Here is a 24,244-nt window from a genome sequence, read left to right on the forward strand (position 1 = left end):
AAGGAACGCGTGAAGGAAGAATTTGTTACGGACGGCAAATTCTTCCCTTGACAGTCACGGGGAAGACGGGGGGGGGGGGGGGGGGGGGGTCAAGACGCTTCCGGGTGTTTGCGTCGATGCGTGACGGTGAAGGGAAAGTCAGACCGTTCTACTTTTATCGGCTGACGATTCCATTACTGAAGTCGAGTGGTGTACGTACCCATTGTGCATTGTGTTAGAATTGTGCAATAATTTATTAGTTGTAATGTAATGAAAGTATTGTGTGTCCATTTGAGTCAAAGGAAAATATGTTTCAAAGTGAATCATGTTGTGATGAAATGAATTTTAAAATTCAATCATTTATAAGAGGAAAAATATTGTTACTTAATCGGACGTTTTTTTTAATCATCTTTTAGGATCATCCAAATAGATCGTATTGTGCATAATTTTTCATTTTCTATCACCTTTCTCCAAAAGCATAACCGAAAGCGTCCCAATCGCTCTGCTGGGTTCGCATGCATAACAAGTGAATGTAGTAGTGTGTGTGTGCCTGTGTGTATGAAAAAAGTGCTATCCTAACAACAACGTAACGAAAAGAAGAGCAAAAATCTACATCGAAAGTGAAATCCATCCAGCTACCAGGTCTAGCGGTCGTCGGGCCGCATGATCGAAACGTACCGGAAGTGAACCGAAGTGAATCGAACGTTGGCGCTTGGTGCAGGAAACTGGCGCTTCACCCCACGGTTGCTGTGTGGGAAAAAGTTAATTAATCCAAATATTGGTTCGCTGGTTTGTCCAGCACAACGGTACGGAGCAGCACTGGCAGCGGTGTGGTCGAAGTTTTAGCACGAACGAAATCGATCCGTCCACGTTCCGGCAAGGGTTCGCAACGGAGGACGATCAAAGTTTCCGATCGGTCGGTGTTTAGTCGACTTCTCAACGGCCCAGCAGCAGCAGCACACCGGCAGCAAAATGGAAACGGAGGAAATCATCAAACTGGTAGACGGGATCTACAAGGTAAGCTTGTGATATTGAGGGAAAAACCATACCCAACGACCAAGCGTTGCATGGGAAATGAAAAATTTCCCTTTTAAAATGTTTCATTTTTCTAATTTTTATACGCTGGATGGTTAAAACTGTCCACAAAACAATCCTTTGGTAAAATTTCCTCCTCACAGTGAACCAATTTTGTGGTTATTGGTTATGGGTTAAACCACAGAGTTTGTGGAAAACTTTGGATAATACTTAAAAAAAATCGTACAATATTTCTACGCGAAATCCTTCCTCTGAACTTTGTAATTATTGAGCAACGAATTTAACGAATTAAATGAAAATTATTTTCTTTATAAAGCAATTACAAACATGCGTCTGACGTCACGTTATGGGACGATTGTGTTTCATACGTTATTTCATTCTTCCGGCATTCCTAGTGAAACGTTACGGGCTTGGTCTGTAAACGCGTTGGAATCCACTAGAGAAGACCATTCCCGTCTAACTCGTTCACACACCTTGGCGTCACATACGAGAGAGAAAGAGCAGTAACAGAACTAAACCAGTTAACCGGTTATGCTCCACGCTGCTCCACGTACCAGAACGCCAAGCATTGGACGAGCGTGCGGAATGTGGGTTAAAGTGGATCAAACCCGTCCCGTTTGCCTCCGGTCCGCCCGGCAAGATAGCGTGTCGAGGGCAATTGTATCGTTCGCTGCCCGGTTTTGGTGCACTACCAAGGGTGAAGGGTAGAGATCAGCCACGTCAGCGAACCTGACCTGCAGGATTACAGGTGTGGCTCGGTCCGTAGAGCGTAACTATTTATGGCGCAACAGTCCGGTGAACCGATTCCAGGGATTGATGAAGGACTGGACACCCATTCGCATGAGCGGGCATGAGGTGATGCTGTGGCGAGCGTAGCGTTAGATGCCTCTGGTGAAGACTTATCAAACAAATCCCGAGAAGGTAATGGTTCCGAGTTTGACGTACAATCAGTACCAACCACTAACGCGCTGGAAAGCTCCGGAAAGCTCAAGTACCTTGCAACGGCACCTGCGGACAATCTAAACAGTTTCAAAAACATTCTGATTTCACCTAGCGCACGTTGTTGCAGATGAGCATTAGAATGGCTTCCCGGTGCAACAAACGGCCGACTGTTTGGAGTTCAAGCTTTTGCATGGTTCCGTGCACCTTACTGGTACACACCATTGGGATAGCTGGTGCACTCAGCTTTCGGGACTGATGAATTGTGTCCGATTTGTTGTAACCGGTGTTACATCCCGTGTCCAGTTTGTTCTGCTCACACCCACCGGAGTCCTGTCCACGCTCTTGGTGAAGCTGGTCCCGGACCAGTTGCCTGGGAGTGACAATGTTGTGTAACATTTTCAACATGCAGCGTACACGGGATAACGCACACGGGATAGGTGCATGTGTTTGCATGGTGATTGTAGTTTTACGGGAGCTTATGCAAACGGTCGGACCCACGATGGTCGAGATAAAACGGCATGTCGGATGAGACGCATAAAAAAACGCTTGCAAGGAATTTATGCTGTCCGGTGCAGCTTACGCTTAAAGGCAGACGTTCTGGCGAACCATTGCCGTACTGTTGAGCACAATGGAATTTACGAACTGTGACAGCTTTGTGCGTTGATTTGGCTGTAAGTTGATCAGTTTTATAGCAGAAATAGCCTATTACAGATGTTTTTGTTTGTGTATTACTTTTAATGCAGATTATTACGATAAGATGTAGTGTTGAGAATTATGAAAGCATAGAAAGCGTTCGTTTAATGGAATTAATTTTAATGTTTTATCTTTTCTTCGGCTATCTGTTTTGCTATTCATCACAAGCAAAGTAGCCTAGTTGTCCTCAGCAAGCACATTGCTTGAAGAAATTGCCTACTTCGTTATCAGGCTGCCAGATTGCCTCTCGTACTGCAAGATACGTCTTAAAAGGCTAGTGCCATTCTAATGATGTGACCTGTCTTCTTAGCTTTAGCTAGTTCATTTCGTTCGAAGTCAAAAACCTTGACTTCCTTCGGTCCAAATTACATTTCATTTGTTTCATCAGATCATTTCTCCAATCAAGCAGAGTGTGTATCTTCGCGGAAGGTAAAGCTAAGGTTGACATGATGCGATTTGTGAACATTAAGGATGGTTCCATTTTCTTTGCACATTCCAAACAAGACATGACAATGTTAAAAAAGTGCTTACACTTTGCGAATTCCGAAACAATCGTTTAGCACGATTGCCGTTTAACTTTTCAGCTTGAAAAGTGAAGAAAGTGGCTGTATGTTTCACTCCTTGGTTGATGTTGTATTACCATTTCTTGTTCTGAGGGGTTGCGTTATGTCACGAGCGTTATTTAGACAAAGTTTATAGAACGATGATGCAAAAGACCAGAAATTTAATGTGAAAAAAGTCTTATCTATGACTTTGTTGTTTCACTCGCAAGAACTCGTGCAAAAGCTTCGCAATATTGCAAAAAAAAAGCGTCTCCGGTTTTTGTTCTTTCCAGCATCGGGTTTTTGTCTCAAACAAACGGTGGTTAACATTTTGGACGTGGTTTTCGACAGGCAGATGATTTTTTGTCTGTCCTCCGCGAGGCTTTTATCTGTCGGGAGCACAAAAAAAAAGAATCTACAAGACTAAACAGTGAAAAAGATTCAGTGGTCCTTGCACTAAACTGCGAGCTGCTTGATTGGGTAGATTATGCAACACACCGCGTTGGGAATTATGTCGTTGCTATCTTCATAAAACCGTTTTCTACTTGACCTAGATTTGGAAGAAAATGGATTAGAAAGGAGAATAAAACATGCGTCCTAGCACTATGTCTTGCTCATAACCTCACCAAGGCTGATTCGCTTTTGGGTGAATTTAAGCATTTTTAAAGTGAAAGTCGGTTTGATACTGTTGGAATTTCAAGGTTAAAGTTCACTAAGCCACTGTTTAACTATGCTTAAGTTGTATGAGCTCCGCGACATTCTGTCTACTGCGCATTGGGACTATCCGTAAAGGGATTAATTTTGCTTTTTTGAAGTTTGCTTCACGTTTACTAAGGTGTACGCTGTGTCAAAACAATCCATTACCAATTGACTCAATCAATTTCCCATACAGCCAAATTGTACCCAGTAAGAGCTCCAGATATCTTCGTACCATCAACGCGTTTTCGTGCCTCTCCATCATCACATCACTTACAGACTGCTTTTGCTAGTGAAATGAATGATGATGACTGCATCTGGCAGTATCGATTCACACATTCCCCCAAACTGTCTGCCAACCGTGCGCCAATCAAGTTTTCAACTCGCAAACCACTCCATCTGCGTGAAATTTTCCCAGTTCCCAGTACCGAGTAGTGCACATGTCACCTGCACACTGTACCCAGCGCCCATGGCTCGTTCGTTTACCCACGCGCCCACGGTGGTTCTGATGGTGTGAACTTATTCACATCACACTACGCCAGCACGACACCGTACCGTCTGACGGTGGCGCCAGACGCGAATCGGAAAGTTTTCCGAGTTCTTCATCGCGGCTACGAGATGCGTGTAACGTTGTGCTACTCACACATTTACTGTAGAAATACTTTTTGTTCCTCAGAGTGACTGAACGGAACACTGAAGCGGCTGACATACCAAAGTCAGCTAGACATCTGCAAATTATGAGGGTTTGGCTGCGAAAGCGAACGGGCTGCATGTGGCGGTGAAGTTGAAAGATAAACTAGCATACTTCAGACATCAGGACGCTGCCAGTATGCCAAGTTTGTCGTTCGCTGTGTCGTGTGATTTATGAAGCGTGTCTGTAGGCTGCAAGATGCCGCGGGCAGGGGTCGCATTTTTGAGATAAATATCTTTCAGTAGAAAATTAGCATATTCTTCATAGAATGTTGGCAAGTTTTGAAGTTGCACGTGCCTAACCGGTAACCGGCCTACTGGGTCTACTTGTGTCAAGGGAAAATTTGTACATGCACGCAGCTTCATGCATGTTGCACCACAAAGTTTAAGAAGACATCTTTGTTTCGGCAAAATAAATCAGGTGTAAAATGTTGTCCTGTTCGTCGCTCCGGAGCTCCTTTTCCCTTGGAATCCATTTACGTTTTTCTTCCCTTCCAACCGATGGCAACGTAATGTGATTATAGTAGTTCCTTCGAATCGCACAAAGAACCGTCTTGGTAAATCGTTTCTATTCTCGCTTACTTCCGGTGGAGGCTATCGATTTGACACTGAACTGAATGGAAAGCAAATGGAAACAGCAAACATGCTGTTTCCAAATCGTATTGTCACAATTGTCCCCCCTGTCTGGCGTGCCATCGGGACGGCCGTGTCGTTTTTGGGATGGTAAAACCTGGGGGGGGCGACTTAAGAAACAACAAGACACAACCGTGAATTCAACATGACCGAAATGGGACGTAACCGTGTCGGATGTTGGAAGCGTAAGTGTACGTATGTGCGATGTTATGCGACATGACAGAGGTCCGGAAGGAAAGATCCTATTTACTACACACTTCGAGTGAGCTACACCACGAAGCGTTGGCCTCACGTTTGACACCCCAACCCGGAAAAGCTTGGGCCCTCGACGGGTCACAGAAGGCAGACGTACGAGACAGTTTCCTGGTTGGTTTCATTCCTTTCCTGTGCTCGTGTTTTCTTCGGCATTCGAATGTTTTGCTGCAGGATATGCTCGGCAAGCACGTGACAGTCAATTGGAAGAATGTAGATAAAATTGTCAATAAAGTTGACAAGCATACACACACCATCTTGTTGGCAGTTTGCTTGTTCCTATTTGCGATTTCCTGTTGTCACCTTTGTGTTGGCAATAATCAACTCTCGGTGGTTTCGTTCAACAGGTTCTGGGAAACTTTACCGGACATCTCAACGCAGAAGTTGTAAATTCGGTATGTTTCGGTCTGGTAGATGTAAGGATTGCATGAAAGGCTTAATGATGATTTAGAAGATCGTTACTGGAATCTTTTACCACTTGGCTCTATAGTGGTAGCTTGTCCTAAATGAAGTTGATGGAAAAACTGGAAAATATTGAGGTTCTATAGTTTTAATCTGGGGCGACCCTGGGAGATGTATTGGAATCAGCACCGGTCTCCACACGACCGAACCGGACCGGTTATCCGAACTACGGGTAAATAAACAATTAAAGTATTTCTATCAGCACCAAACCTCTGAAAATGAGTTTTCCCAACAAACACACGAACGCTCACCGCCATGAAATCCCTGCGCGATGCGATAAAGCCCAATCACAATCGAGCAAGACAAAAAAAGCGAACTAATCCTCGAGTTATCGAGAGCAAACAAAAAAAAACAAACAAACAGAAATCCTTGCCACCGATGGTCAACCGCTCGGTAATCCGCTTTCGATCCTCGACGATGTCCAAAGCATCCAGGGGCACAGCTGGAAAATCCCAACCATGTCCCCGGTGTGCGGATTGCAGGAAAGCATTATGGTCGGTCGGTTGAACCGATTCGAAATGGTTTTTATTTGCACCCCGGCGCGAAAGCTGTGGTGATAGTCCTTGGGCAGAATCGGTTCACACAAACGGCCACACCAGAGCCTCCACAGGCGGGGGAAGGTACGTTTCTTTGGGCGTGAAAAGGAATGACCGCTTTTACGCCCCATCGCACTGTTTCGGTCTAGTTCCGGGTGCCAAAAAAAAAATCAGACCATTGTCGTCCGGCATGTGCTTCCTTTTGGTTTCGAGATTTATAGTTCTTGCGTGAGCTCGTGTGTGTGTGTGGGCTGCTGTGGGCTTGCGGCACTCTTGATAGGAACGACACTTGACACTGTTTCCGCTCGGACAACCCGCAGCGACATGGCAGTAATCCTTGCCTTCTTTTCCATTGCCCACTCCCGGGTAGGATGGGGATTAAACGCTCTTCATCTTACGATGTCGCCCTCCGTGTAATGTTGGTCGGTCATTCACATTTTGGCACGGGTACGGACGTACGATATGGTCGGTGCACCACAACACTAGCGCACTGGCAGGCCTTGCCAGAGCTGCACAGTTTTTCAAACCATTCCTAACCACCATTCGTGGATTTTTGTACAGTTTTTTTTTTCCTAGCCACCTTACACCAAGCTAAGCGCCTAGATTCTGGTTGCCAGTCAATGACTGCATCAGGTTGTAGAAGGTAAGCTTCCGACACCGAGTGTGAAGTTGCAACTTTATCCGACACCTGCTGGTTGAACACGGAACACATATTTCCCGGTGACGTACACGTTCAAGCTCAGCCCATGTGTGGCCGTAAATGGGGTTGGGTTGGTGGGGGTCTGTTCACAATTTCGGATGATCTGGACGTTAGAATTACATGTACGGTCGGCAAGTACAGCAAGAGATGATTTAATGCTCAATGTGTTACAGCCACAGTGCTGGAGAATTGTTGTGGGATTATGTGTGAAAAATGAATAGAGCTTAGCTAAAATTAATGAAGTTTGCCTTTTTGTGTGGCAGAAAAGTTTGAAGGCATTTTGAAAAGGGGGTACGAAGTTGTTGTTCAAACCTGTTTTTTTTATTGTTACGATCGCACATATCCAACCCGTGTCCTTCACACTGTTGTCATTTGAAAGGAACGGTTTAATTTTTATGGTTGCTCGTTTGCTTTGGCAGCATTTGAATGATAATGCGAAAGATTTAGATTATTTTTATATAAACGGCCTTTAGTAAATGCTCTACCAATATTTTTTTCCACAAAATAATAAGGCATTTTTGTAGTATTAAACGAACTGGTGGCTGAAAGCAATACTGGAACAATAACATATTTCCACGCATTAATGGATTACCTCCGCTCACAATGGGAATGAAGATGTTGAACCACGTTCATTAAAGCATAAAACATTGTAATTATTTTTGTTTTATAAACGATGTGTATTCATTACAGCAAGAGATGCAGCATGGTGGCCTTGGCCTGCTGTTAAGCTACTCCATCAACTCCATCCAACTCCATCACATGTATGTTCATTCGTGACCACCACGCCTACTCTGACTATGTGGATGGTCTGTAAAGTATATGCTGGCTAGATCGCCCGGAGTCATTTTAATGACGTGATGAACCTACCGGAACTTGAAATGATTATTTTGATCCATTTTTAGGACAACATAAAGCTCTTGGAGCTCGGCATTCTGACCGCATTCTGAAGTCAATGTATTTCAACCACAATTGAGTGGTTGTTTTTTGCATCAACCTACTTGAACGTTCCGGACACCTCCAAAGCAGTAATCATTCGATCACTGTGACAATAGTTGTAACATCGAAAAGCCGTTTAAACGTGATTAAATTAAAGTGTCACAAACAGTGGCAAAAACAAATGGCTTGTGAAGCTTTCCAATCATAACAAGCTTTCCGCAATAGTTTTGAACGATTCCACAAGTATGGAGTGAGATTATTCTATTCCTGGCTTTAAACCCGGTTACGACAAAAAGTGACAACTTTATTTATATACTCTCGCAGTGTTCACGCGGCAGGGATAACAGGGGCTTCGCTCCAAGAATCGAACCGTACGGGGAAGCTGATGTAACATATTTTTTTATTCTACGAAGTGCACAACAACAACCACCAACCATGGCCAGGACTCTTAATGCTATTAGAAGGTACCGATTGTTCACGAACCGTACCCAGTTTGTAATCCGTACAGCTGAACTAGGAAAGGTATGGTTGCTGCAGAACAGACCAAATCGTAAAATACTATTCGCGCACGTTTGCTTCTAACCGTGGTCAACTCAATTTCTCAGAAAAGCGCACGTTTTGTATGTTTCCCTTCGATGGCTTCCGATTTGTTTTTCCACACATGATGGACACCTTATACCGGTTGACGGGTGAGTTTATTCGATACACCCGGCCGGTAGCTTGACCGTGTCCCCCAGGGATAGCACGTGTGTCAAGTTTGACACTGTCCGACAATCCTGCTGTAACCCTTTAGCAAAAGCAAAAAAAATCACTCGTTTTTAGGGGTGGACGAGATTTTCATGCATATGTGGCTGCCCCAATGTTGTGGCAAGGCCCTGTGGATACTTTTTGCTTCTACAATTTACATTGTATGGTTGAGCGGAAATGATAATTGTGTGTGGGATGTGTGGAAAAAAAGGATTTTTTGTTCTGTTCAGTCGTGTTTTTCCCACTTTATTTGCAATGTCCAGCACATTTTCCGCCCACCGAAGGTGGAATGATTTGCACTGGGAATACGTAACGGCTCGAAAGCAATTTCTGATTTCGAATTTAAATAGTGTTTGCATAAAGCGTTACACGCTCGGAATAGGACGAACGCAGTGGGACAGCGTTACACGATGGCAGGTTCTTTAGAATCGCACATAATTCAATGCATTGAATTTGCATGGAAAGGAAACCCCTTTTATATTGCGTTTTAATTTTTTATTCCGAAAGTACAATACATTTTACGCCGAAATGGCATAAAATCTATTTTTAGCAACGGAAAAACATATTCATTGGATTTGTTTGTTAAACTATGTTTTCCTCCATTTTTTTTGTCCTCAATCCCTTCTCGACCCTATTAGCATAACAGGCTCACCCTCTTATCTTTGCCACACCACACCCCCGCACACCACCCAATCTGCGCCCAATCGCTGTTGCCTTTTTATGGGAATTATTATCATAACGATCATTACCGTCCCAGTCCCAAAATGGAAGTCGGCAACCCAACGGGGGTACGGAAAAGTTTTCCTAACGCTAATTACAATAATTTAGACAACTTGTAGCTCACGTTCCGCATCATCCAAAGCCCGAAACCGAACCCATCATCCGCTTATCATCTCTTCGATAAATAAGCATTATCAGCCCTAACGACGGGTGGGGGGATTGTATTGATGGCTTTTCCGTTTCCACGATCTGAACGGGGGGGGGGGGGGGGGGGACCGTTTTTTGTGAGGCTTCTTGAAAGGTTTCTCCGTCTCTGCTCCCTTTTTCACTTTGATGGCCTCCCCAAAAGGGGAGTGTCCCCTCCTATCCAACACGTCTTCTCTCGCCGGTTGGGGTCGGGTTAGGTTTTACCATTCGGTAGCACTTCCGGTCGTCGCTTTTCCTCACAAAACTCTATGGATTTTGTCTTTTTTTATTAGTAATTTTTCTTTAGGCAATCGATTGCAACCATTCGTTTCCACTTCATTCCATTTGGCGAAGAAAATGTTGGCCCAAAAGTGGTAAAAAAAATATGTGGCAACAAAATAAGTAAACACAAACACATCCTTCCGTGGCCGGCAGGCTACTTTTTCTACACTCGAAAGGGCGGCACAATCGGATTACTTTTGAGCTCAGCCGTCTTGCGCCTGCCGGTAGTGTCCTCCCAGGGGTAGCATAAAGCAAGGGGTTGCGTTGTGTTTTTTTTTCTGTCTGGGACGTCGTTGCCGTTGTGGCTCTGGATGAGCCTTTTTCTTGGTGGAAATTCTCGCAACACTTTTCACCGTGTACTGGTATGCATGGTGTGTGTGTGTGGTGCTGAAATAGAAATAAAGCACCTAAGGGGGATGTTCTCTTCCGTTGCTCTAGATATTTTCTGTGGACTTTGGTCTTGTGTACATTTTGACTTGTGTTTTTTTTGTACCTCTCATCATTCTCAGTATTGTTTCGTACTGCGGCAAGAGCGAAAGGTTCGACAGGTTTAAAATTACATTACAAAAGTTATCCCATTAAAAGTTGTTGGCAGTGTGTTGGAATGAGCGTTTCTAGCAGCAGATAGCTTTCAATATATGGAAAAGAAGGAACAAAAAATGTTATTTCGAGACATTCATTGTGGATCGAAGGGCAAGATAAACATAATGTACCAAAACATTTCAGTATTAAAACACCTATTATAAGTTGTATTATCTATTGTCCATCTAAGAATGCAGATTACTATTGAGTACAGTGTATTATCGAATACGTGCAACGTACCAATCAATCATTGAACATAATGAAATTAGGATTGAATCAAACGAGATACCCTTTGGTTCGAATTGTTCATCTATAAAAATTCTTTATTTCTTTTTTGAGCAATTTAAGATTGCGAGCTGTGATATATAAACGATTGGTCAGTTTTTTAATATCTATCATACATTTACAATAAATATATATGATTGATTTTTTTTTCATTCTGGTCTTTAATAAATTTGTGGACAAATTTTATATCTTTGTGAATCTAAAACATGAAAACATATAAAAATATTGGTAAAAAAAATAAAACAAAAGAACTTCATCTCTAATACACACTGTTGCATACAAAGACACTTTATGTTAAATATATTCTTGCTCCTTTCTACACGATAGAGTCCTCTGGAAGGTTATTTTTTCCCCTAACCGATAAGAGCAAACACAACTTGATTCCCTTCAACAGCATTGCGTTCCCCAAACACGCTCCAGCCATCCGCGCTACTTTGCATCTCGACCAAAGCTGGGCAAAAATGTCGTGAATGCCGGAAGAAGAACGACCATAAACGCTTGACACGAACCCGTGAGCCCCGTTGAGATGCTGTCGTCGACGTTGGTGGCGTTTGATTGATCGCGAAATCGTGCATTATGACAATTTCCATAAATTGTTCATGTCCATGGCGACCAAGCGCAGATCATGCGAAAGCCAGAAACGATGTGCAGTGACGTACGTGACTGATAGCATCGCATCTGAGTAGGGTAAAATAGCTAACGTTGATAAAATAAATACCTTTTGCAGTCGACTACAGCTTTGGCCATTGGCAAAGCTTATTTTGAATATAAAATTGAATAAAACGCGACACTGTCTGCAAGGTGCTGCTCAACATTTTGCATGGTTTCATAGTAAACGATCACGACTTTTACAAGCTTTACGTTTGAAAGTTATCAAGCTTATCGAAATGACTGCTGTGCAAAAGTTTATTGCGCCTCCGAAAGCCTTCCCAGAGCCCGCTTGTTTCGAGTCACGATTTCGATCTGAAGATTACTTCACACGACCTGTAAGCTTCGATCCTCGAAGATCCCGCAGCCGGGCTGTGAGTCACCCAGCCATAGATGATCTCCTCGGGCGCAAAGATGCCGCCCATTAGTATCGATATTAATGTCAGCGGTAATTGCAACTGACATCGACACTGTACACTGTTCGATTCGGTAACTTTTGCAAACTTACCTATCGACTAGTGGGAGTTTAAGTTTTCCCGGGTTGATGGACTTCACGGTGCACACAATCGTTAGTGGATGTTCATTAGCGCGTTTGGAAGTTTTGTGCTGAATGGCGATGCGTTTCGACGAACGATTCAACTGAGACGGAATGGTGGAGACTCTTTGCGAAGATGCTTGCCCAACAACCCAAAGCTCCACGCAACCCGTCGACGTAATAGCAACATAATCATATTTATTTACGATAGATAGCAACTGCCGTGCATTGATGATGATGCGTTTAACGTTATTGATTCTTGTCCGTTTCTTTGCAGAACATATTGGAAAAGTTCAATCCCGGAGCACGACAGTTGATCAGCGCTGGCAAGGCGTACCTGAAGGCACTGCATGGAGCGTCCACCGCATCGAACGTTTTCAACGAGGCGCTCGCCAAGATCGCCGTCAATGCACAGCAGGGAGGAACCATCGACATTGGTAAGTGCTCGCGGCACCCTCGTGGGCTGGCACCCATTTCAAACGGCCGGGTTGTGATTTGTTCACGCAATGAGATTTTATTGTACCGCGGCTGGAATTGGAGCTTGAAGTGGAACTCCACAATCAGACTTATTTGCCGATCATTAACGCATTGGTAACACATTGATTCGTCCATGGCCGGAACATGCGACGCAACTGCTTCGCTTCGTGTCGATCCCACCAGACGCATCACTCGGTTCGATTGAGTGCCGCTCAACCTTTTGATATTATCCCCCTTGCTGCTTAATGTGCTCGCTAATGTGCAGGTCTCGTTTGCGTGTCCTTGTGCACATGGAGGACCCGTTTATGCAAACATGCCCTCACATCGACGATCGCCACGAGCTGCGAACAGGTTGGTTGGGAAGGTTAGTCTTATACGTTCGCTCTTTTTTGCCTATAAACCCAACCTGAACGGCTCATGGAACTGGAAACAGATTATGCACCGCTGCTGACGCTTCCGGCAATACATTTTAATTGATCGAAAAGTCTGTTGGATTCGTTAGTTCACTTTGTGGGATGAGATACAAAATAAGCTTGAAATCTGTAAAGTGGTTTATACGTTTAAGATAATTCGAAGAAGTAAAGCTTACTGCTCGACGACCATTTGCAAACATTCGGAAGCTCTGAGAATCCAATATAACGATGCTGCATTTAAATGAAAAGAATTTCCAAGTAAAGCACATAAAAGATCGTACACATTTATGCTATTAGCATTTCATTAAAAAGATACATACATTTGCAAATATCTGCATCCCAATCATTCAGCTTCCAAAGATCACCTTCGAAGCAACGGGCAGCTGAATTCTGGGAAATGAATTCAATTTCACCACTGCAAATGGGATCACATCCCAACCGACAGTGCCCAATCCGGTACGGTGGAAATTAAATTCATTTAGAAATGGAAGAAAAAAAAACCAACATCCCGTTTGACGTCTAATCTCATATCAACCAATATCACGAACGTTGAGTCGTTCCCCATCCGTATCTTCTCGCATACGTCGATGAAAGAAATCCACTTTCCACGGTATCGCGCTATGCCTAGTAGCAAATTAAAAGTCACCTGGCAAGCTGATAAGAAAGGGAAGCAAAAAAAATAAACACACACACACACACTCCTGTTCTAAGAGGAATGCAAATCCCGCTCTCTTAGGCTTCACCGATTCAGGCGCCTTAAATTGAAAATGAAAAATTAACAACACTCCTACCATCGTTATGCACTCAGCATCCTGGCGATACCTGTAGAACTGAACTGTGTGGTGTGTGTGTGTGTGTGTTTTTTTGCTGTCACTTTCTGCTTCTTTGGCTTCGAATCGAGAACGTTTCCAAACATCCTTTCGAGCGCTGGTACGATTTGCCGTACATTTCTTTCCACTCGATCTATGTTTTCTTTCCATTTTCAGCTGCGTTTTCCCTCATCCACTGCTTATACTGCCGTTTGACTTCTTTTCTCATTCAATTTCCCCTCACTATATCCGATTGTGTGGTGCTGATGAGGTGGAAAATTCAATGAATCCTCACCTCGCATATGTCGGCCAGCTTGCTCCTGGCGCGCGATGCTCTCCCGCCAACCAGGAGGAAAAAAAAAGGAAAGAGCAAAAGCATAAGTATCCCCGGGAAAAAAATACCCTACGATAACCAAATATCACCTCGTACGATCTCGGTTCGATGCGGTAAGGTGTGTGTGTGTGTGTGCTTTGGTGATTTCGGTACACGCTAGCAGACCGACGGAAGAAAAATGGAGTGCAAATGAATGTTTGCTAGCGTTTGGGGTGGTTCGCCAAATGGGGGTTCGCTCCGTTTTTGGTGAATGAACGATTTAAGCATTATGCAGCTCGATTTGCTTTACCCCGGTGCATTTGGTACGAGATTTTCATCGTCGGCAGTCGTACCCGTGTGGTGTTGCTGACAATGCTACCGCGCTGATGTGCAGCGAGTAGTTAAATATATGCTCATGACTTCAGACTGCTGAAGTCAATGATGCAAAGAAGGAGGGAGTTTTTAGCATGCAAAATGCATTTTATTTACGTAGAGATCAAGAGAAATGCATTTTACAGGTTTTCTTTTTGCACATCCTATTTGCTTGGGTATCAGGATACACAAGGCAAATTAGAATATTTGCCAGGATTTTAATTCCAATCAATCCAATCAACGGAAGCGGGAAATTAGAATATTTGCCAGGATTTTAGTTCCAATCGTCAACGGAAGCGGGAATAAATTATATGTATTAGTGTAATTAGTGTAATCTTCTTTCCGTTCATCGACATTATTAGCCCCCTTGCCCCACGGTCCCATCACGGAAGAGCCCCATCCCATCTCTCTAATTGCCCTGCCTGGCAAGAAACAATCCACAAGCTTTCCCCGCTCCTCAAACGCCCGGTTATGATTTCATCAATTAGCTGCATCTGCTGCAATCGCTTGCATCGATATCATTTGCGCCGATATTATCGGACATCATGCACCGATTATCTCACCACCATCACTTTATTTACCCGCTTATCACATTGTGCTGGTGAGAGATGGCGCATCAAAAAGCTGCCCTCGGGGTGGCGGACGCGTGGAAGGGCGATAATTTGTAGTCTGTCATTAATGGGACGCCTAGTGCAGAGTGAGGTGTGGTTGTTTTTTCCCCCCATTCCGGAAGCGATGGCCCGCATACTGGATAGTGTTTGATAACCGTCGCTCAAGTGGACGATGTTTGTCTTGCCAGTTACCCTCCATCGGTGCAAAGTTTTCTCTTTCACTTCACGCGTACAGTGGGCAACATTCCCGGCCATCACCTCGATCGCTGGCTAATCCGTCCGATCGCGTACGATGTGCGTGACAGCATCGGCTGCCGGAGCATTCTACAACCGGCCCGAACGCACGTGGCTAACGGTGGTAAGCCGCTTCAATCAGTGTCCAATTACTGTCAACGGCCTAACAAACCCGGCCCGGGACTCGGCACGCAGTAAATACCGGGCGAGCGAAAGTGCAGCGTGTTTGTGGCGTGCCGTACTTGCAGAAGAATGCATCAAACCACTCTCACTTGTTCCGACTGCCGAGGACTGCCGATAGCGCTGATAGTGATTCCTGCAGAGGTTAACGCTTTTCGCTCCTTCGCCTGAATCATCCCTGTAGCGTTCGCTTAGAGCTTTTTTGTTTGCTTGCCGTGTTTGCAACCGATTCACGTCCCACCATCTCCCCGATCGGTGGATTTTGATTGATTGGCCAGTAAGCGTGGTGTAGGCAGCGAAAGGAACCAATCTGTGGGATTCAGCACGAACCGAATCGAATGCAAATCGATGGGATCGTAGGGATGAAATCGGAATTTTAGATTTGTTGTGTGCGGTGCGGTGGAGATATGGTGTATTTTTTATTACTATTATGTGTGCACTTGCAAATTTGCATCGCGGAGTATAAAAATGCACACCGCAAGCGCTTCCGATGGCGATAGTGTCACGGGCAAGCGCTAGGCGACGGATTGCATCCAACTGCATATAGGAAAGTGGTGTGTGTTTTTTTTTGTGTTGTCTGCTATCCGTTTGCACTCCCATTTGCTACGTGGTGCTGGTGGAGCCCGATGAATCGAACCGCACCGTCCCAAACGTCGGGTAAAGGGATGCAAAAATTTCACATTCATTTCCCGTACTCGTGCTCGATTGGTAACCCTTTGCCATGGAGCGGAATAAAAAAAGGGGAAGAAATACCATAAAACGGAGACTGTAGAGCAAAAAATAACACCCGGTGCCAGCTGTGCTTTTATAGCACGACAATAAAGAACCGTATTTACGGTAGCATAACCTCACGGGGTGCTAGCGAAATAAAGCGAGCTTATTTTTCCAACCTTGCTTCATTATTAAAAACCGCACTTTTTATCATTGAATAAACACAAAACCCGGTTTGGCGATGGGTTGGTGAAGTTTGTCACATACGAAAAAAAAGGGATGCTTGCATTGCGTACTCATCGATCCGTGTTTCGTACCGGTTGGAAGGAGTAGGAGTTTTTTTTGTTGTTGTTAATTTTTTATACACCTTCTCCGCACTTTGTTAACAAGTGCAGCACAGTTGTGTTATTAAATGCAGGTGGATCTTTGCTGATTGAATTTTTGCACAAGGTGTGGACGGAACTCTTCGCGGATGCTGAGCTACTCACGCATTTTGTGAAATATGTTGAGTCGGACGGATTTTATCTAAACTTTACCAATATTCTAATAGTTGTGATGGAATTATCTGATAATTTTTAGCATTTTATCTTATTTTTATAAACGTTAATTATTGATGTATTGTATAATAGGTTAATAATTCTAATCAAATAATTTAAAATAATATAACCTTGTATCTTGTGTTGGGTAAATTTGATTCAAATTCATTAATCTGAATGAATCTTTTAATTGAATAAATGAATCTGCATCTCTATTCAAAAGATTCACGAATCGCCAAGATTCATAGATTCAAGAATCTCGAGCATTCATCTCGGGATCGACTCCTCATTAAGGATTCATATGAATAACTCTTAGCAAAAGATTCATTAAGCACCCGACACTACTTCTGTCCATAACAGGAGTAACTTTTTTTTGAAAAGTTTTCCCCGAAGATACTCCAAACTGTAGGACATATCGACGTAGTGCCTCAATGCACGATAATTAAAATAAAACTGACATTTTTGGTGAATAATTTACGAACCACCACCAGCATCGTGCACGTTTGATGTGTTTCGTCGTCCCGTACATGTGTTTTTCCACTTGCAAGGTTAAAAAGAAATGTGATACAGTTCGAAAACTGTCCTTCCAGCGATGGAAAACCCTTGCGCATGAAAGTCCTTTGACGGTTCGATTGGAAAAGCAATGTGTGCTGTTGCGACAACAACCTGCGACAGGAAAAATAAATAAAATAAATGTGCCAAAAAAAAAAAACATTCCGATAATAATGATAATGATGATGCAAATTGGTGCATATTTGCATGTTGCTGTTTTATTTTCCATCCTTCATCACATGAAAAACCAAAAAAACAAAAACACACAGCCTCCCGCAAACGAACGCATCATCAATCAATTTTGGAGCAAGTTTTTCCGCCCGAAAATGGGAACTCAGCCGTCCTGAGTCATTAATTTTATTTATCCCCATTCCCAAATGCGTGTGTGGGTGTCATCGGTTGTGTATAATGCTGAATTTGGGGTGAAAAAAACCCGCCTTCCGCGCACAACCCATCGGGACGGAACGCGGGTGGATGGAAAATTTAAAATTTCCCCAACCAATATTTATCCGACAAGGCTGTCGGGAAGGGCACAACTGCAGTGCATGGTGGGAGTCAATTGAAAACCAAATAAATAATCAATTGTTGCACGTGGTTACAATTTCACGATAAGTGGAGGAGACGTTTTACGTACAAGTTGGTTACAAAGTTAATGTAAAGTATTGTGTGTTTTGTGTAGCTCATTGATATGTGAATGATATGTTGCACATTTACGTTTCAACAATACTTCAGGCACAGGAGAAAAATCGAGTTACACCATATGTAATTACAAAATAGGTGAAGTGTAATAGAAAGGAAAGCTTTATGCCTCTCTACTACCAACATCCTTGAGGCATTTTTCTAGCTCCCCAAACCGATTAAAGTAAAAGCAAACGCGGAAGCCAGCAAACCATACTTACACTCAGAATAGAATCACAAGAATCAACCATTTCAAATCGCCCGCCGCCAGCCCAAAACACAGGCGCACGGAACGCGGAACGCAACCTTCCATTTTCATAAATCAACGTTCCGCTCGGCACGGCACTACGATTAATCGGGCAAACGGCATACTGTGTGGTGCCAGTGGCAGTTGTTAACCTTCCATTTAATATCCACACCCCACCACGGCCGCGGTTGGTTGCAGGACACTAAAGCCCCTTTTCTTTTACGCTGATTACAGGTTCCGCCTTGATGAACATTGTCGGTGTGTACAAAGAGATCCAGGATCAGCACATGAATATCGTAAGTTTCGCCATCGAAGTAGATTAGAAATGGGTCGTGCGTTAACACCTTTTGGTTGTTTTCGTTCTCTGTGTGGTTTGCACGTGCAATTCCACAATTTCTCTCTTCCCGCCCACAGCTGAAAGCATTCTACGTCGATCTGCTGGTGCCGCTGGAAACGAATCTCGAGAAAGACACCAAAGTGGTACAGTTCGAGCAGAAGAAGTTTCTCCAGCAGCACAAGATGCGCTCGGACAGCTACAGCAAGGCGGCCGCTACGATGAAGAAGTACCGCAAGAAGAACTCGAAAAACACCCCCAAGGAGGCGGAGAAGGAAATCAAGAGCATCCAGGCGTTCGAGGAGGAAAAGCATAAGCTGGACCAGTTCTGCGAGCAGAGCCTCAAGAACGCAATGACACAGGAACGGCGCCGGTACGGGTTCGTGCTCGAGCGCCAGTGCTCGCTGGCGAAGCACTGGATGGCTTACCATCACTCCGGGCACATGATCATCGAGAAGTCGCTGGACAACTGGAACGATGTGGCGGCGACGCGCGAATTTTTGCCACCGAACGTGGAGAACATGTTCACCGCCAAGCAGGCGTTGCGCGACGTGGAGGATGACGATGACGATGATCGGGAGTCGATCGCGTCCCAGCTGCGCAAGACACGTTCCATCGATGCCTCCTGTCTCGATATGCGCTCGCTGGCGGACGTCGCCAACAGCACGCTGCAGATGCCGCGGGCCAAGTCGGAGTTTAATCTGAACAACAACACCGGCACACTGCTGGGTGGTCACCATCACCATCACCACCATCACGGGATGATGATGATGGGTGGGGGAGCGGGTAGTATGGTGGGCGGTGGTGGTGGCAGTAACGGCAAACCGGACATTTCACACTGGGAGCGGCCCACGGTGAAGGCACTGTATGCGTACCTGTCGTCGGGCGAGAACCAGCTGAGCTTTCTCGAGGGGGACCGTATCGCGCTGGTGGGCGATCGGGCCAAGGGCTGGCAGTTTGGGGAGAACCTACGCACGCAAAAGTTTGGCTGGTTCCCGATAGCCTACACCGAGACCGAGCGCGATGACAAGGAAAGGTAAGGGGCAGTAAGGGGGATCTATCCACCCTAGAAACGATACGAACTGGGCAAGTAATGAGCGTATGTTCTTGTTTACGTTTTAGCATCAGCGAGTGGGTTAAGGCTCCACCGAGCGACATTGAGCTGGACCATACGCCGGACACTTCGCTCGAGAGTACGCTGGTCGACGACAGTCTGACGAAGATGTCGGGATCGTACCACGGTGGGGAGGATGCATCTCCAACGCGCATGTTCGGCGACACGATCCAGTACCGGCAGTCGAAGCAGTTCCGTCGTCTGTCACGCGGTGAGAAGCCACCGAAGCCAGGACCACCGCCCCAGTTGCCGGCACCCGTACCGACACCGGTCGTACCGAACAGCTACAACAGTGGCAAACAGCAGCGCCACGACGGAGCCTCCGGATCCGGTGGTTCCGGTGGAATTCCACAGTCGAACAGCTTCTCGTCGGCAGGTGCACCACCGATGTCGTCGGACAAACGCAAATCGGGCTCGGCTACGATGAACTTCAGCAAACCGGTAAGATTTCCTTCGGAAACGACCCGAATAGACAATGGAGCTTCTAATGTTTTCACCCTTCATTGGTTGTGTGTAGCCATCGAGCAGCAATCCGAAGCAAAAACGGCAGAGCAACGGAATGGCCAGTGCCTCGCTGCATAGCAGCAATGACAGTGGATTCTCCAACGAGCCACAACCGCAACCGGAAGCCGATCTGTATTCGGACGAGGAACCAGTGAATCGAGTGCCAATAAGGTAGGCGTAGACAACTCTTTACTTTGATGGTTTCGGTGAAGGTGATCGCTATTGTTTGGTTTCACAGTACTATTACTAATCCATTTACTAGCCATTTGGTGTTTGAATGGGTTGGTTTTGTGGAGAGTGCCAATGGGATTTAACGGTGGCTGTTACTAATCTTAATCCTGAAAGTGTGTGGTGTTGAAACGTTATAACTCTAATAAACTAGCAAACCCCAATAACCTCGGTGGTGATAGAAACCGCATGTTGTACGTTCGAAACCCTCTGGCTCACACGAAAATATGCTCCCCAGATCTGCCCGCTCGGAGAAGAACTTGCTGAACGATCAGTCGACCATGACACGCCAAGGTGGGCGTGATAGCAGCGTACCTTCACCACGCTACCACGATGAGGATGACATCTACGGCACGATAGTGCCGCCCCGACCGCGGCACCAGAGCCAGATGATGATGCGGCAGGCCAACAGCTACGGCAACATTGCGGAAAGCAACTCGGGTACGCTCGAGTACGGGTATCGTTCACGCAACCGGATGTCCGCGGAAAACCATCCCAACCAGAGCGACTCGCAGAAGATAAAGCGCACGAAATCGTTCTGGAAGTTCTCCAAGTCCGAGGACCACATCCTGGAAGGGATGGCCATGTGGAAGCACAACGACATCATACCGACGGGGCGTGAAAAGCGCGAGATGGAGAAGAAGGAAGCCACGCTGAAGCGTAACATGCGCAAGAAGGAACAGATCGAGAAGCAGAAGCAGAAGGAAATGATTGCGGCCAAGGCAGAGGAGGAACAGCAGCAGCAGCAGCAGCAGCAGCAGCAGCGTCGTAAAGATAACTCCCGAGGTAACGCCAACGGCATGATGGACACCGAGAGCAACACAAGCACACTCGTTCGGAGCAATAATCGGGAGTCGCGTGAACGCGACCGAGATCTTCGTGAACCGGCACGCGAACGGCCGCATAGCATCGCACTGATGCCGGAGCAGGAAAAGTTCCCGATCACCAAATCGGACATCGACAAGCGCATCTCGAAGATTGACCAGGAGTTCCACCAGCAGCAGAAGAAGGCGAGCCGTGGTGGACAGGATGAGGAGCGTGGTGGCCGTACGGGTCGCGATCGGAGCGGTGGAGATCGCAAGCAGTCGAAGGGGGGTGGTAAAAATGACACCAACAACAACAACCGCCATAGTTACGCTGGGGAGCATCTGCACCGTCAGCACCAGGAGCAGGAACTGTACGGTGAGGCACCGATGGGTGGTAAGCAGGGCAAGCAGGACAAGTACCGGACGACGGAGCGCGAGACGAGCAAGAACCGGAACAATGATGCACTGAACAAGTACTACCAGGATCAGACCTTCGACGACTTCTCGATTATTCCGGCTGACTCGATCATGATGCAGGACACAAGCTTCTACGATGATGACGGCATGATGGATGACATGATGCTGATGAAGACGGTGCGGCGTAAGGAGATCCTGAAGCAGTACTACTCGAGCGGCACCGATACGGAGCGCAACTCGTCCAGCTCTGATCCGTACGATTGTATCGTCGTGGACGATCATCTGGTGGCAAAGTCTGGCCGGGACCGGAAAGCGAACGGTGCCGATGGTTCCATGATGCGCATGATGACTGACAGGCGCGGCGACAAGAAGGATCGCGGTATGTCCGATGATAAGATGGCGTTCTCCACATTCCGTGGCGGTGTTTCGGGTGGCAATGGAGGCCGGGGACAGTTGGACGACGATGACGATGATACGATGATGGCTTCGATGACACTGGATGACGAGCTGATGGAGGAGGAACAGCAACAACAGCAGCAGCAATCGCGCCAGCAGCAGACACGCGACCGTCGCACGAAGAGCTCCAAGGGTAATCTGTCCGAGGCGAAGTATGAGTCGGAGCAGGAGGCTCGCATCAGCGCCAAGATGCAGAACAACGGTCAGCAGCAGCAGCATCAGCAGCAACAGCAGAAGCGCAAGTCCACCAAATCGATCGCCTCGGACGGTAAGGCGTACGGGCCGTGGTATGACCTCTGGGGTGCGGATAGCTCAGTCCACAACCAGAAGCTGTAAAACCCGCGCCCCATCGTTTTTTCCCGTATGGTGAATCGATCTTTATCGCCGGTGTAAAGATCGCATTTCAGCCGAATAGCACAGCAACACAACGCACCCAATCAGAACAGCACTTCAAGCACTACCAAATCACCTTAACTCACCCTCATGCCACATTCTAGTGCTTGCGATTGCAACAGCACCACACCATGAAGACAACGGACACAGGACATGGTTAAAGTACGCCAAAAGCGATACACAGTTTCAGGAACACACTATTTCGGCAAAAAAAAACACATGACCACCACCGAGTCGTGACACCGGTAGTCGTTGGATCGATTTGGATGGACGGGACGGACGGACACGGATATGTAGACATGATTACCACCATGCAACCATTCCCAAATGCATGCAGCGAGCTGCGGTAGCAGTTGCGGTGCGATATTTTAGTCTTACTTAGTCGATATTTAAATCGTTTCGTTTTACCTTCACCTCAGCAGACGACCACGATCTAGCCACTCGGTAGATATGTTGTTAGGTTACGCTAGTTGTAAGCGATCAGTACCCGTTCGGTACGGTGGGTATCGCGCGCCCAGATGAAAGGTTTCAGTAAGGAATGTAGGATTAGACGGCTTTACACCCGTTAATGTTACTGTGGCTTTAGGCTCATTTCGTTTTGTTTTACACTTTTCACCTCGTTTTGCATGTATTATCAAATTTTATTAGTGGTTGCGGGATGTACTCCAATGTTATTGCTGTATTAGTTTTGTTTTTAATAGCGTACCGTATTATTTCGACCTTCTTCGTTTCTCCCCAAAATAGTCAGTATTGAGTTTTTACGTATTACCCATTTCCCGTACTTGAAACTCGTTGTGTACACAACACGTTCGCCGTTGCTGCAAAGCAGGGTGAATAAGGATTTCTGCTCAAATAATCGATGTTATGAAATGATGCGAACCAACTGGAGCTGTTGTATCGCATTATGCTAGGATAAGCTTTGTACTTTTACCGCAAAACGAAGAAGTTAATGTGCCAATAGTGAGAGGAATGGAAAGCGAAGTTAAAGCTTGAAGCGGAGCGCGGGCGTGAAAGAATGGGGAAGCAGTTTAATATTCGTCCATTAACATTAGAGCTAGCGTAGCACGATAGTCAACTATTTCATAACCTTATGAATGTGTAATTTAAAACTAGAAGCAGAAATGTTTGAACTTGTTCAAAGGAATCGGTAAACATCCGATCGTTTGCCGGCACGGATGGTTTTTGAAATGTTTTGTGTTTATGAATGTATTATCCATTACCGTCAATAAAGTTTATGCTAGTTTAGCAAGTGCGTTCTTGTTGTAAATTGTTGAATTGACGAATAAAACCGCGAGATCAATATTGATGATAAACCACTCAATGCGCCTGCAGTATATGCAATCAGCGAAACAAACGCGTGTATTCATATTGCATAACGAAAGGCGTTGAAAATTTAATGCTTCGTGCTGCTATGTGAATTTGTGCTTGTTTTTCCAGTTTTTACTCATGATAATACAATTTTATGTTTATTTCCGAGAGAACAGATAGGTCGTATAATTTAATACCAGAAAATTCCACTCAGTACATTGCGAATAAATGAATTTAAAATGAGGAAAGCAATTTTTGCTCGAAATTTTTAGTGGAGATTTAAGTTTTATAGGATCAATAGTTCATATTGATGTAACTTTTATCTCATGATATTACAATTGAACATTGAACAGATCTTTTTTATGCAAAATAAGTTTCCGATATGGCAGATGGATATGATGAGCTATGATTTTGCCATGCATTCAAACACGCCCGTGCCCGTGCCGTTCGCTGATAACGCGCAAACGAAT

General features: G+C 45.4%; 1 protein-coding gene across 1 annotated transcript; it reads left to right on the top strand.

The window, feature by feature from the left end:
• The first annotated feature begins 951 nt into the window (after positions 1 to 951).
• Positions 952 to 22,409, top strand: LOC128719368 (uncharacterized). The gene is made up of 7 exons (XM_053812992.1): positions 952 to 996; positions 12,359 to 12,518; positions 18,449 to 18,510; positions 18,629 to 19,584; positions 19,671 to 20,103; positions 20,180 to 20,337; positions 20,633 to 22,409. The coding sequence occupies exons 1-7, from the start codon at positions 952 to 954 to the stop codon at positions 22,407 to 22,409; spliced, it is 3,591 nt and encodes a 1,196-aa protein (XP_053668967.1).
• The last annotated feature ends 1,835 nt before the right edge of the window (positions 22,410 to 24,244 follow it).

Source organism: Anopheles marshallii, chromosome 2, assembly GCF_943734725.1.
Source record: "Anopheles marshallii chromosome 2, idAnoMarsDA_429_01, whole genome shotgun sequence".
Classification (NCBI taxonomy): Eukaryota; Metazoa; Arthropoda; class Insecta; order Diptera; family Culicidae; genus Anopheles; species Anopheles marshallii.

What these genes read in the sequence shown, in the direction of transcription:
- LOC128719368 (XM_053812992.1), top strand. Translation starts at nt 952, where the DNA reads ATGGAAACGGAGGAAATCATCAAACTGGTAGACGGGATCTACAAG. An exon ending in TGGTAGACGGGATCTACAAG is followed by an intron (nt 997 to 12,358) that starts GTAAGCTTGTGA and finishes GTTTCTTTGCAG; the next exon opens with AACATATTGGAAAAGTTCAA. An exon ending in GTGAATCGAGTGCCAATAAG is followed by an intron (nt 20,338 to 20,632) that starts GTAGGCGTAGAC and finishes TATGCTCCCCAG; the next exon opens with ATCTGCCCGCTCGGAGAAGA.